This window comes from Paramisgurnus dabryanus, chromosome 24, assembly GCF_030506205.2.
Source record: "Paramisgurnus dabryanus chromosome 24, PD_genome_1.1, whole genome shotgun sequence".
Classification (NCBI taxonomy): domain Eukaryota; kingdom Metazoa; phylum Chordata; class Actinopteri; order Cypriniformes; family Cobitidae; genus Paramisgurnus; species Paramisgurnus dabryanus.
The window spans coordinates 1,215,860-1,229,064 of NC_133360.1; the positions used below are offsets into that span (position 1 = coordinate 1,215,860).

General features: G+C 37.8%; 1 protein-coding gene across 1 annotated transcript; it reads right to left on the reverse strand.

Annotated features, from left to right (window-relative positions):
• Positions 1 to 1,525: 1,525 nt before the first annotated feature.
• Positions 1,526 to 7,515, reverse strand: LOC135721265 (uncharacterized). The gene is made up of 6 exons (XM_073813627.1): positions 7,510 to 7,515; positions 7,353 to 7,397; positions 5,150 to 5,287; positions 4,653 to 4,788; positions 2,417 to 2,737; positions 1,526 to 1,857 (listed from the first exon to the last, which is right to left on the reverse strand). Exons 1-6 carry the CDS (start codon positions 7,513 to 7,515, stop codon positions 1,526 to 1,528), a joined length of 978 nt encoding a protein of 325 aa, XP_073669728.1.
• Between the last annotated feature and the right edge of the window lie 5,690 nt (positions 7,516 to 13,205).

Sequence of the window (13,205 nt, forward strand, 5' to 3'; positions counted from 1 at the left end):
ATAAAATGAAAAACTTCATACTGCAATGCATGCTGGGTATCAACAAATTACAAATCTCATCCAGGACTCCCATCATGCACTGCAGCATGGATAAACAATGAACTTTTACTATTTTCTTTGTCACCATCTTTGTGATTCATACTCTGATTCTTGATGTTTGTGTGCCTACATATCAAACCGGTTAATTTTAAGTGTCAGTGTATCAAAATTCTGAATTGCAAAAGAACCACTAAAGGTAGGATGAAACGGTTTTTTTTGTTTGAAAGCAGAGGGTCTGTTCTTTCATTTGGTATATTGTATGTTTATTTATTTAAAGAAGAACATTTTCTGGAAGGCATTAAACTTTGGTGAAAATCATGAAAAACGTTGGCGCTGGCTGGCAACTTTTTTTAAAAACGCTGGCGGTGAAAGAGTTAACAGTGCTAACCACCATCAAAGAATTTCTCTAATGTCTTTTCCCTGCTGTAAACAACATGTCTTAAAACACAGAGATAAAGCAGTCAAAAAACTAAATAAGTGAAGAGTCAAGAGTCAAGTTCAACTAAAACAAACACTAATCACAATAAGGGTGACTTTAAATGGAACAAAATCTAAACCTGAAGTATGAAAATGACTCTACAAGTATAATGTAAAATGCAATTTTAGGTTTCAGACAGAGATGTTGAGAAAGAGGATAACAGAGCTTTTAATTCTGCTTCACTGTTACGTTTTAACACTTTGTAAGATAGGACAATATATACATCCAGCAGTGTTTATTGAACTCTGGGGATTTTGCTGCATGAGGGCTTCCTGGGGGCTAAGTAAGGGCTGCCCATGCAAGGGCCATCGTAGGCTTGTTTGTAGGGCCTCTTCTGGCCCAGGTCTGGGCCAGTTATGTGCTATTGTCTGTAATCCAGAACTGGGTCATTGAAGGGCCGTCATTCTTCGTTGTATGTGGGCCGAGGAAAACTGGTTGTGTGGGCCGGAGCTGGGCCGGAACAACATTGCTATGTGGGTTATTTATTCTACTTAGAGTCTGGCGTTTTTCACACTTTTTTTACCTCTGCTCTTTCCTCTACAGACTTCCCTTTTCTTCTAACCTTTACTGTAGGGACAAGAAGCTTGCTGCTGTCGGTTAGTTTTTTTCCATTAGTGAGATGTTGCTGCTTCGCTAGCTAACATACACTGACACAAATGTCATGTCGCAGGCACGAGAGGGGCGGGGTGGTGAGCGATGGGGTGGAGACGCGATCGCGAGGTGGATTTTCAAGTGTACGGGGATTTGATGAGAGCAGTTAACCAATGTAAGCTGTCCGGCCGGACAGTTTAGATTGGTCAATTTATCTGCCGCCGAATGGATTTTTAAAATTCTTTTTTCTCTTCATATTGTTAGGATTTTACTGTAGAACCATAACCAGCATCTAAACGAGTTTATTAATAATGAACAATCTTTGAAATTGTAGACCATAGCTTTAAATCAGGAATCAATGCAAAATTTTAAACATTTTACATTTACTCCCTAAACTGCATTACAAAACAGAACTTCTTAATAAACACCAATTATCACACCTGTTGTAGGCCTGTATGAACACTGACAGAGATTCTTGATGTTGAGATGTTGAGTTTGGTTTGTGATGGTATTGTTGAGTACACAGCTGTATGTGTTTGTATCCTGATATTCAACCTCCAGAGGTAGAGAGAGTCTGATGTTGAGATCTGACACACTGATGATGGACAATAAACTGTTTCCTTTATACCAGGACAGACTCACATCTCTCACATTCAACACTGAACACAATAACACACATCTTGATGATGATGATGATGATGAAGAACATTGTGAAAATTTATGGCTGATGATAGGAACCGGCAAATGAGCTGAAAATAGTAAATAGAAAGACTGTTTTTATATTTGTAAAGTCCTGTTCATCCTAGACTGTTGGAAACATTTTTGTCTCTCAATGGTATTAAAAGACCACTTGCATCAAAACTCTTTTGTTGCAAAACGGGATAACTCGTTTTTTTTTTTTTTTAGAAATCTTGTTTTTTTTGTGCATTCCAATTAATATCAATTCAACTGCAGTTGGTTTGTTTTGATTTAAACCTTCATAACTTAAAAAATACAGCTAAGTAGCACCATAAAACAAAATAATAACATGATAACATAATAATAAACATGTTTTGACAAAAATTTTAAAAACTGAGTTATCTCGTTTTGCAACAAAACTCTTCAAATATTATAATATATTAAAAATTGAATCATGAGGTCCTTTGTCTCTTGTAAGAATTCAATGTCAGTTTTGAAGTAAACAATTTCAATTAGTTCAACTATTGACACGTCAAAACAAATAACCAAGTTGTTTTAACATCATGCTGCATTTTTTTAAATAAAAAATATTGAATTTATTGAATATATAATGTTTTTAAAAATACTCACCATAGACAATAACATTGAATTTCTTATCTGTGTGTTTATTGTTTCTGCTGATGTCTAGTGTATAAAGTCCAGTGTGTTGAGTTGTGATGTTTGTGATGGTGAGATCTCCAGTCTGATTATTCACCTGAACTCTGTCTCTGAATCTCTCATCAACAGATAACTTGTTGCTATTGGCCTTTCCATTGATTCTTGCAATGAAAGTGTTTTCAGGTCCATAATACCACACCATCAGATCATCTCTCTGCTTCATAGTATCAGTGTGTAGAGTAACAGAGTCTCCATCAATCACTGGCACTGACTTCACTTCATCACCAAACACACCTGAACACACAGTGACAGAAACAGTTTCCAAGTTTATTAATGCACACACATAACATTATAAACAACACTATTGTTTGTAAATAATTCTGCAGCGTGGATCCATTGTTTCCAAACTTATGCTAATTGCCCCTCAAAAATGCTGAAATGGTTCATTCAAAGCAGCTCAAAGATTCAGTCTGTCTAAATCTCTCTTTTCTGTGAGTTTGTCCAGCTGGCATTATACCTGTTGTGATGCTACATTGCTACATCCTTTATTAAAGCCCTTTTCACACAGAGATTACGGAAAATACAAGAAAATGTGTCCGGGATTTATTCGGGATCATTTGATTTTTGATTTCAGCTTCAGTGCTGATAATGACAAGCACTCTGATCTCTGCTTCAGTCTAGTTTGCCGTAATTTGCATCATGTGAACAGAGGTGTAAAATCCATGTGCCATGAGTAAAAGTCCTCTCCAGTATTTTGTTCCAGGATATGCTAATTAGCACAAATTTTCAGCAGGAGGTGACCTCCTGACTCGTTGGTTTTTTAAGCCCTCAACGAAGCCTTCAAGGCAGCGCTGCCTGGAAGGCCCTCCTCGTGCCCCGAGCGTTTCAGCCAATCACAGCACTGGTGCTAGATATCGAGCCTTCCGCCAGCTTGTGGCAGTTCGAGCTCACCATTGGTCAGGTGAGTAGCGCAGATATGCTAAGATAGGAATGTGACTGTATTTGAAATCAGCTCGAAATGTTTCGAGCGTTTAAGTGACGTGTTTCTGTGTTTTCACGTGTTTCACTGTTTTTGTGCCAGATTCACGTATTGGTACAATTGTCGCTTTGGATTAGAACCTTCTGTTACATTGAATGACATCCTCACACTAACCCAACTCTAACCAAAAGCGTAAACATTTTAAAATTCTGACAGAAAACATATAACCAATATTGTCCACATTATGCCATACCCAATTTTATCCCAAACTGTTTAAAAATCAGATGGAAACCAGAAATCAAACCACAATTCCATGCAAAAATTGTTTGAAAAAAGGGAAAAAAATTAGTAACCATTACCAGAGGTGTAAAATCCATGTGCCATGAGTAAAAGTCCTCTCCAGTATTTTGTTCCAGGATCTGCTAATTAGCACAGTTTTTCAGCAGGAGGTGATCTTCCTGACTTGTTGGTGTTTTAAGCCCTCAACGAAGCCTTTAAGGCAGCGCTGTCTGGAAGGCACTCCCCGTGCCCCAAGCGTTTCAGCCAATCACAGCACTGGTGCTATAGATGTCGGGCCTTCCGCCAGCTTCTGGAAGTTCGAGCTCACCGTTGGTCAGGTGAGTAGCGCAAATATGGTAAGATAGGAATGTGACTGATTTTGAACTCAGCACGAAATGTTTCGAGCGTTTAAGTGACGTGTTTCTGTGTTTTCACATGTTCGTAGCGCCACTCTCTTTTTTTGTGCCAGTTTCATGCTGCATCTGAAATCGCCTACTACCATACTATATAGTATGCAGAAAGCACAACTTTGCCATACTAGTATGGAAGTAGGCGGTTTTGGACACAGCGTCAGTAATGGTTACTAATTTTTTTTTCCTTTTTTCAAACAATTTTTGCATGGAATTGTGGTTAGATTTCTGGTTTCCGTCTGATTTTTAAACAGTTTGGGATAAAATTGGGTATGGCATAATGTGGACAATATTGGTTATATGTTTTCTGTCAGAATTTTAAAATGTTTACGCTTCTGGTTAGAGTTGGGTTAGGGTGAGGATGTCATTCAATGTAACAGAAGGTTCTAATCCAAAGCGACAATTGTACCAATACGTGAATCTGGCACAAAAACAGTGAAACACGTGAAAACGCAGAAACACGTCACTTAAACGCTCGAAACATTTCGAGCTGATTTCAAATACAGTCACATTCCTATCTTAGCATATCTGCGCTACTCACCTGACCAATGGTGAGCTCGAACTGCCACAAGCTGGCGGAAGGCTCGATATCTAGCACCAGTGCTGTGATTGGCTGAAACGCTCGGGGCACGAGGAGGGCCTTCCAGGCAGCGCTGCCTTGAAGGCTTCGTTGAGGGCTTAAAAAACCAATGAGTCAGGAGGTCACCTCCTGCTGAAAATTTGTGCTAATTAGCAGATCCTGGAACAAAATACTGGAGAGGACTTTTACTCATGGCACATGGATTTTACACCTCTGACCATTACTGACGCTGTGTCCAAAACCGCCTACTTCCATACAAGTATGGCAAAGTAGTGCTTTTTGCATACTATATAGTATGGTAGTAGGCGATTTCAGATGCAGCATGAAACTGGCACAAAAAAGAGAGTGGCGCTACGAACATGTGAAAACACAGAAACACGTCACTTAAACGCTCGAAACATTTCGTGCTGAGTTCAAAATCAGTCACATTCCTATCTTACCATATTTGCGCTACTCACCTGACCAACGGTGAGCTCGAACTTCCAGAAGCTGGCGGAAGGCCCGACATCTATAGCACCAGTGCTGTGATTGGCTGAAACGCTTGGGGCACGGGGAGTGCCTTCCAGGCAGCGCTGCCTTAAAGGCTTCGTTGAGGGCTTAAAACACCAACGAGTCAGGAGGTCACCTCCTGCTGAAAAACTGTGCTAATTAGCAGATCCTGGAACAAAATACTGGAGAGGACTTTTACTCATGGCACATGGATTTTACACCTCTGCATGTGAATGTTAAATCTTTGTTTAAACCCCTGTGTCAAAGAGCTGAACAATAACTTCTTGGTGCCATGACACACTCATCATCACTACGACACGCCCCTTACGCCATTGTTTATCTTGTTCACACAGAATGCTTTCCTTGAATGTTACGGTAATGTTACTAGGCCCACTTTATGGGAGAGATCCCAGAACATTTACAGGACGTGTTTGTGTTCACACAGAAGACCCTTTGACAATTTTACTGAACTGACCAAACAGGACTAAAGTGCTAAGTGAATGGGGTTTCCATCATTATTCTCTGAGTCAGAAGAAGTTGAAATTTCCCCAAGTACATTCTCTTGTGGGATTGTTATGATTTAGTTAATGTCACAGTCAACATTTAGTACTCCATTATAATAATTGGAATAACATTTTATTACAGTTTTTCTCCATCGCTTTGGCTCATTTCTTGAAACAGAAATTACATTTTCAAAACAACATAAACAAACCACCAAACCACACTGTAAAAAGTAATATGTTGAGTTTACTTAGAAAACCTGTGGAAACCGATTACCTTTAAATTTTCTAGTAAATTAATGAATCATTTTTGAGTTAGTAAAACTGAAAACAGTTATGCAGAGTTAACTTCTGTATTCACAGAAATTACATGAAAACTTGAGTAAACGTAACTCAGTATAAGTTCAGCTAACTTACAAATTTTATTTAAGCTTAGTACAGACAACTCAAACTAAACAGTTACTATGACATGACTGCTAGTTCAAATTACTAGAAAAATGTGTGGAAACTAGGATCTCCCAAAAACTGGAATACTAAAGTTAATTTAATTCAATGCTCATGTAGAGTTACAACCATAGACTTCATATACCCACCACCTCAGTTTTAAACTAATGGCATTAAGTGGAACCTTTTCACATGTGCAGTTTGTTGTTCATATTAAGCTGCAACTCATTTCACATTTACTTTTTCTAATGAAATAAAATTCATACTGTATAATAATTTCTGCATTTGTGTTTAAAAAATTAGTTTTTGACTTGAAACAGTTGCATATTAAACTTAAATTTAGCTTATACTTCATATTTGGTTGTTTTTTAAGGGTGTGTTAGAGTAGGATTCTGTTAGGTGGTCCTCAGAAAAAAATTGGAAGATACAGTGGTCCTTGGGCTGAAAAAGTTTGAGAAACACTGGTCTAGTAAATCTCTCTGTGACAAAGTAATTATAACCACAGATTCTTCAAAGTGTTCGTGTGACGTGGATAAAGTCAGGCAGGAGATTCAATCCATATGACGACTCGTTTCAGTGATTCAGAGTTGACTCCCTACTTTAGAAGCCAATAACTTTATTAATCGTGCACTTTTTGGTTTAACTACTTTGCACATTGTTTACATTGATGGACAGCTACATGACACACTGCAATACAGGTCAGTTTCGATTTTGGATCTGTGTGGCTCTTTAACAGTATTCCATTTAGCAAATAATTATGTATGGCGAAATTTATATGAAATTGACACCTATATGTTGTTAATTTTCCTTATAGTAAGTCAATCATAATCTTGCCATTACTTACTGATTCTTCTTTTATAATTACATTTAAAAAGTATTATTGCTGTTCAATATGCTGAGTAATTGTAATGAGGTGAATATGTTTCTTTGCCATGAATCAATTCTCAATAAAATGTCAACAAATACTGATGGCGAAATGTATTAGAAGATCCTGATTTACATGCAGATGCTAAAATTACATTTCATGCTATAGCACAGTAGGCTGTTGTAGCCTGCACTGTATAGTACACAGTTTATGAGTACAGTACACAGATTAAAATTTTTAGATTTAGATATCAAAATGTCACAAAACAAATAAAAGTATAATTTAACAACGCTGATAGTTACTGTCATCAGAAAATTCATCATAAGGAATCTGAGACAGTGAGTTTGTTCATGGTCTCATTACTCCAGCATAAACCACATCATCCTCTCCTGAAGATCTCTGTAGGTCCTGTAGATAAAAAAGCAGTAATGGGATATAATGAGTTTGTTGGCTTTTGATAAATTAATGTAAATGACCCTTTATCCTGTCACTCCCTCTGGTGGACAACAAATAGAGTTACAGCCATCATCACTTACGTTACATTGGTTTTATCATTTTAAAATGTGCTGTCGAATATCTTTTAAAAAATTATAAAACTTATTATGTAACCTCAAATAAATAAAGATTTGTGAACTTTATTTCTTTACACCAGATATAGGCATACAGATTAGTCATAATGACCCATCCACACTGCACAGCAAAATCCCCGGTGTTAAATTAACACCTGCTCGGTGTTTATATGGGTACCACCAGCAGGGTGTTAAAAGTAACACTGAAGCAGTATTATATGGGTACCACCAGCAGGGTGTTAAAAGTAACACCGAAGCAGTGTTAGAGTTAATTAAATACTTTAGCAATCATTTGAGTGATTATTTGATTATTGAAGACACCTGGTGATAATGAGCCGAACTACAACTACAACTTCCAGTCACTGCCTTAGATAAAATCAACTGAAAAGACATCTCTCTTATCACAAACCAGACTGACTTTTGTCTACTTTGAAATTGTTTGGTCACCATTATGGTGATCAGTGGTTCCTTTAGTTGGGTGGGTTGACTCCTGTTTCTGGCTCTGAGGTCTTTTCAACAGTGTTTACTGAACACATTATTTGTTGCAAAGTTTGTATGACAGCGATTGCAGATTTAAGTAAACTGTATACACAGTCAAAAAATTCAGTATTTATAGAAAATAAGTTGTTGATCAAATATATATTCTCTATTGGTTTTAATTACAGAGCTTTCCTCAGATCAAGCTTTTCAAATTTTATTGTTAAATACTTGCCGGAAAGTTAACTTTTTGCCTCACGTGCAGATATCATGAATCACCCCATTAATCGCAACAATGGTGACATAATTTATGTTGCAATGCATGATGGGAGTCATGAGTTTTATACTATGGTGGATCCCAGTATGCTTTGCAACATGATGTTAGTCACCATGATTCCGATTAATGGGGTGATTCATGATATCTGCACGTGAGGCAAAAAAGTATTTCCAGCAAGTATTTAACAATAAAATTTGAAAAGCTTGATCTGAGGAAAGCTATCTTACTGATATCCAATGCAGAATAATTTGTGTCTGTCAACATTTACTTTTCTACGAATACTGAATTTTTTGACTGTGTAAACAATTTACTTAAATCTATAATCTCTGTTATAAATCTATATAAATTTTGCTTTAACAATGTTTGAAACAAAAAAACGTGTTTAATAAACACTGTTTCAAAGACAGAAACAAGAGTCAACCCACCCAACTAAAGTAACCACTGATCACCATAATGGTGACCAAACAATTTCAAAGCAGACAAAAGTCAGTCTGGATTGTAATAAGAGAGATGTCTTTTCAGTTGATTTTATCTAAGGCGGTGGCTGGAAGTTGTAGTTATAGTTCGGCTCATTATCACCAGGTATCTTCAATAATCAAATAATCACTCAAATGATTGCTAAAGTATCTAATTAACTCTAACACTGCTTCGGTGTTACTTTTAACACCCTGCTGGTGGTACCCATATAACAGATTCTGAAAAATAATACATTTTATAATAATTCTTCTGCTCTTGCATTCAGGGTCTGGAGCATACTGTAAAAAAAAGATTTAGCATGTCATGTTTCATATCAATCAGATGTACAGTCTAGGCCAAGAATACACAAACCTAAAACATAAAATATTTACATTTCTTAGCGCTTAACACAAGAGTTCTGAAAAAACTAAAACATAACAATGTAAAACTGCCTATTATAGAAACACCACTTGGCCGATTTTCACAAAAGTTGGTACACTTATTTTAGATGTTTACATATAAATTCAGTTTCATAATGGTATGCCGGAATAGCCATTTCTTTATATTAACGTTTCTTGGTCACAAAGTGTAGTTTTAAGATTAGTTCAGTCGAGAATATATATGTATTATATTTAAATCTACAGTCGATTAGTAAAGATAGCGCCTGTTTGAACGTTTGCTTAGTGAGATTCGGTACGAATGAGAACCAAAGCATGAGCGGACGTCAGTGTTCACTCGCCCCGCTGACCACTGCCCTCTCTGGGCTACATCTCTGACAGGGATTCCCTGGCTCTCATGTTGGCCTTCCCACTGAGCAAAGTGTCTTAAAAAGACGTCATTTCGACGTCCCATGAGGAGCCAGAATGAAAGTTTTTATGACGTCTTTTTAAGACCTGTTCTGAACATCCAAGATTGATGTCAAGGGGACCTCCACGCAAAGTAAAACTATTTAAAATGTGGCCTTTTTAAACATTATATGTGTATATATAATCTTTATATATAATAATAATAATTCCTTACATTTATATAGCGCTTTTCTCAGTACTCAAAGCGCTTTTACATATGAATGGGGGAATCTCCTCAACCACCACCAATGTGCAGCATCCACCTGGATGATGCGACGGCAGCCATATTGCGCCAGAACGCTCACCACACACCAGCTTATTAGTGGAGAGGAGACAGAGTGATATAGCCAATTAGTATGAGGGATGATTAGTAGGCCAATGGGCAAGTTTGGCCAGGATGCCGGGGCACACCCCTACTCTTTTTCGAAGGACATCCTGGGATTTTTAATGACCACAGAGAGTCAGGACCTCGGTTTAACGTCTCATCCGAAGGACGGTGCTTTTTGACAGTATAGTGTCCCCATCACTATACTGGGGTGTTAGGACCCACACAGACCACAGGGTGAGCACCCCCTGCTGGTCTCACTAACACCTCTACCAGCAGCAACCTGGTTTTTCCCAAGTGGTCTCCCATCCAAGTACTGACCAGGCTCAGCCCTGTTTAGCTTCAATGGGCAAGCTGTCTTGGGCTACAGGGTGATATGGCTGCTGGCCATGAATAAATGTTCAAAAAATTTGCTTGTAGATAATTCCCAAATATACCAGTTCCACCTTAACTGTCTGCTTCTGCAATCTTGCTCTCTCTCTCTCTCTCTCTCTCTCTCTCTCTCTCTCTCTCTCTCTCTCTCTCTCTCTCTTGCGCTCTCTCTCTCTCTCTCTCTCTCTCTCTCTCTCTCTCTCTCTCTCTCTCTCTCTCTCTCTATCGTTCAATAATTGAAGTGAAGTGACGTGAACTTCACTCTCCCTCCCACACTTGCTCTCGCTGGATAATTGATACATGTACATTCTCTAAAACAATGTCATCACCATTACAAAAAGTTGTTTTAACAAAGCATTGTTTTGAAGCAGGACCATACTGGCTAAACAAACCAAATTCACTCTATTTTTTGTCATTTCTACGGCTCGTTTTTGAGAATTTACAAGATTCTGATGTTTTATTGAACATGTTTTGTCACCATCATGGTGATCAGTGTTTCCTTTAGTTGGGTAGTTTGACTCTTTTTTTATACTGTAGTGTGTGTGCTTGATGATGGTGTTTTTTAAAACACATTATTATTGCACCAAGTGTTTGTTACCAATGCAACTTACTTGTGGCTTCACATTAATTACATTGATGGTCAGAAGTGATGGTATAATATAACTGAACTGAACTAACAACACAGATAAGGCATCATACATTTAGTTTAGAAGTAAACCTCTATCTCAGTTTTGGTTGGAGCTGCAATGAACATACTTTGGTGCATACTGCTGCCTACTGTAACTGAAAATGAAACTTTGTGGCTGTAATCAAAAATCCAAAGATTTTTTTGACACAGATGCAGACATCAAGAATCAGCTCATGAATCACAACGATGGTGAGTTTTCTAAATGTTGCAATGCATTGCACCAGCGTATTATAAAACTCATGAGTCCAGAGATTGTCACCACTGTTGTGATTCATGGTCTGATTCTTGATGTCTGCATATGTGACAATGAAGTCTGGACTTTTGATTGTATATAAGCGCTTCCAAGTGGTGGTATGAACCTAAATAATAAGTTGGAGGTGAAACCTCAAATCAACTGAGAAATTGAGACAATACTACATGGTTTACAAAATTAATTTACAGACTTCACATATGTGGTATTACTCTTGGCAAACTTTGAATGAAGTTGTAAGATCCACATGTGAGTTTTATTTATAACAAATATTCTTTGCAGCAAATAACATGCTTTAGCAAACACTCTTACAAAGACCAAACACTCATATGAAGAGTCAAACTACCCAACTAAAGGAATCACTGATCGTCATTATGGTGACAAAACATTTTCAATAAAACGTCAGCATATACATCTCTGTTAATTAAAGAGAGAGAGAGAGAGAGAGAGAGAGAGAGAGAGAGAGAGAGAGAGAGAGAGAGAGAGAGAGAGAGAGAGAGAGAGAGAGAGAGAGAGAGAGAGAGAGAGCATTTAAGGTGGAACTTTATCTATGAGCAGTGCTATGTTTTTGAACACTCATTCATATATAAAGATTACATTATTTTATCAGCTTAACAAAATTTTTCTACAAAAATACACGTGATGTTTATGTTTTTTGACTCAGAACTCATAGACCACATTTGTATAAAATGTTTTTGTATTGATTTCCCGTACCCCTTTTGGACGTCTACCTGACGTCCAAGAGGGGTCATAGTCAGACGTCCAGATACTGTACCAGATCTGCACGTTGTATAGACATACAGATAAGGGCCTGGACCAACCGACCTAATATAGACATGATCTGCACGTCGGGGAGACGTCTCATGTTTGGTGGGTTGTTAAACAATGTTTCCCAGAATTCTTCTTCGATCAGTGACAACAAGGACATTATAATAACATCATACTGAATATTGGTCAGGGTTGCCAGATGTCCGATAATAATCATATTTGTACCATAATTTTGACTTCTGTATGATCAATAATGAGAAAAATCCCATAATGCACGATTATTTCCAAATTTTGGAAAAAAAAAACTACCTGTGGATCCTATGTCTACCATCATAATTATGAGGAAAACTTGCATGTTATGCATGTCTTTCATCTCTTGGTTATGGCTAAAAGAGATACAGCTATGGTCTTAACCTCGCGAGATGTTGGGTTTAGGGTTAAGTTTGTTGGTAGGATAAGGACAAAACAGCGCTCATTTGAAATTCACGAGATTTCGTTGGTTGCTTTATACCCTTCTAGCCATGACACTTGGTCCCCACAACATGATATTACCAGGTACACACACACAGTGGGTTACTGTAACCCAGTTGCTAGTACAGAGTTTACGTGAACTTAAATATGTTTAAATATGCGTTTGTTCCTTCACAAACGAGTGTATTATTTGCATTCTGTTATCTTGCCACATCAATAATCAAACAACTATGAAACTAAGTAAATAAAAATCTTTCTGTGGACTGGATTATGTAATGTTATGTTATGGGGGCCGCAGAAAGTGAGGGGGGGTGCAAATGGCCCATGGGCTGGGAGTTTGAGACCACTGAACTAGAGTATGTGACATATAGAGTAAAAGTGAAACAAATTAAACAGTAATAAGTGTCATCCAGCGCATTGATTTTCGAGGGAAACACCTAAAGGTCACAGCTCATGTTTTCCTAATGTCTAACCAGCACATGGATAGAAATGCAAATGGTTTACAGCAGAAGTGGGTAATCCTGGTCCTGAAAGGCCACTATCCTGCAACGTTTAGTTCCAACCCTAATTAAACACACCTGAAAAATCTAACCAAAGTCTTCTGGAACTAAACTTTGCAGGGCAGTGGCCCTCCAGGACCCAGGGTTCCCCACCCCTGGCTTACAGTGACCTCATGTGGTTATTTCTGTGCATTTTACATTTGGCGACAAGGTTTTAC

Excerpts from the sequence above, each read along its gene's own strand:
- LOC135721265 (XM_073813627.1), bottom strand. Across the intron at positions 5,288-7,352 it reads ATGATGTGGTTTATGCTGGA|CCCTCAACGAAGCCTTTAAG; the intron begins GTAATGAGACCA and ends TGGTGTTTTAAG. Across the intron at positions 2,738-4,652 it reads TCGAGCTCACCATTGGTCAG|GTGTGTTTGGTGATGAAGTG; the intron begins GTGAGTAGCGCA and ends CTGTGTGTTCAG.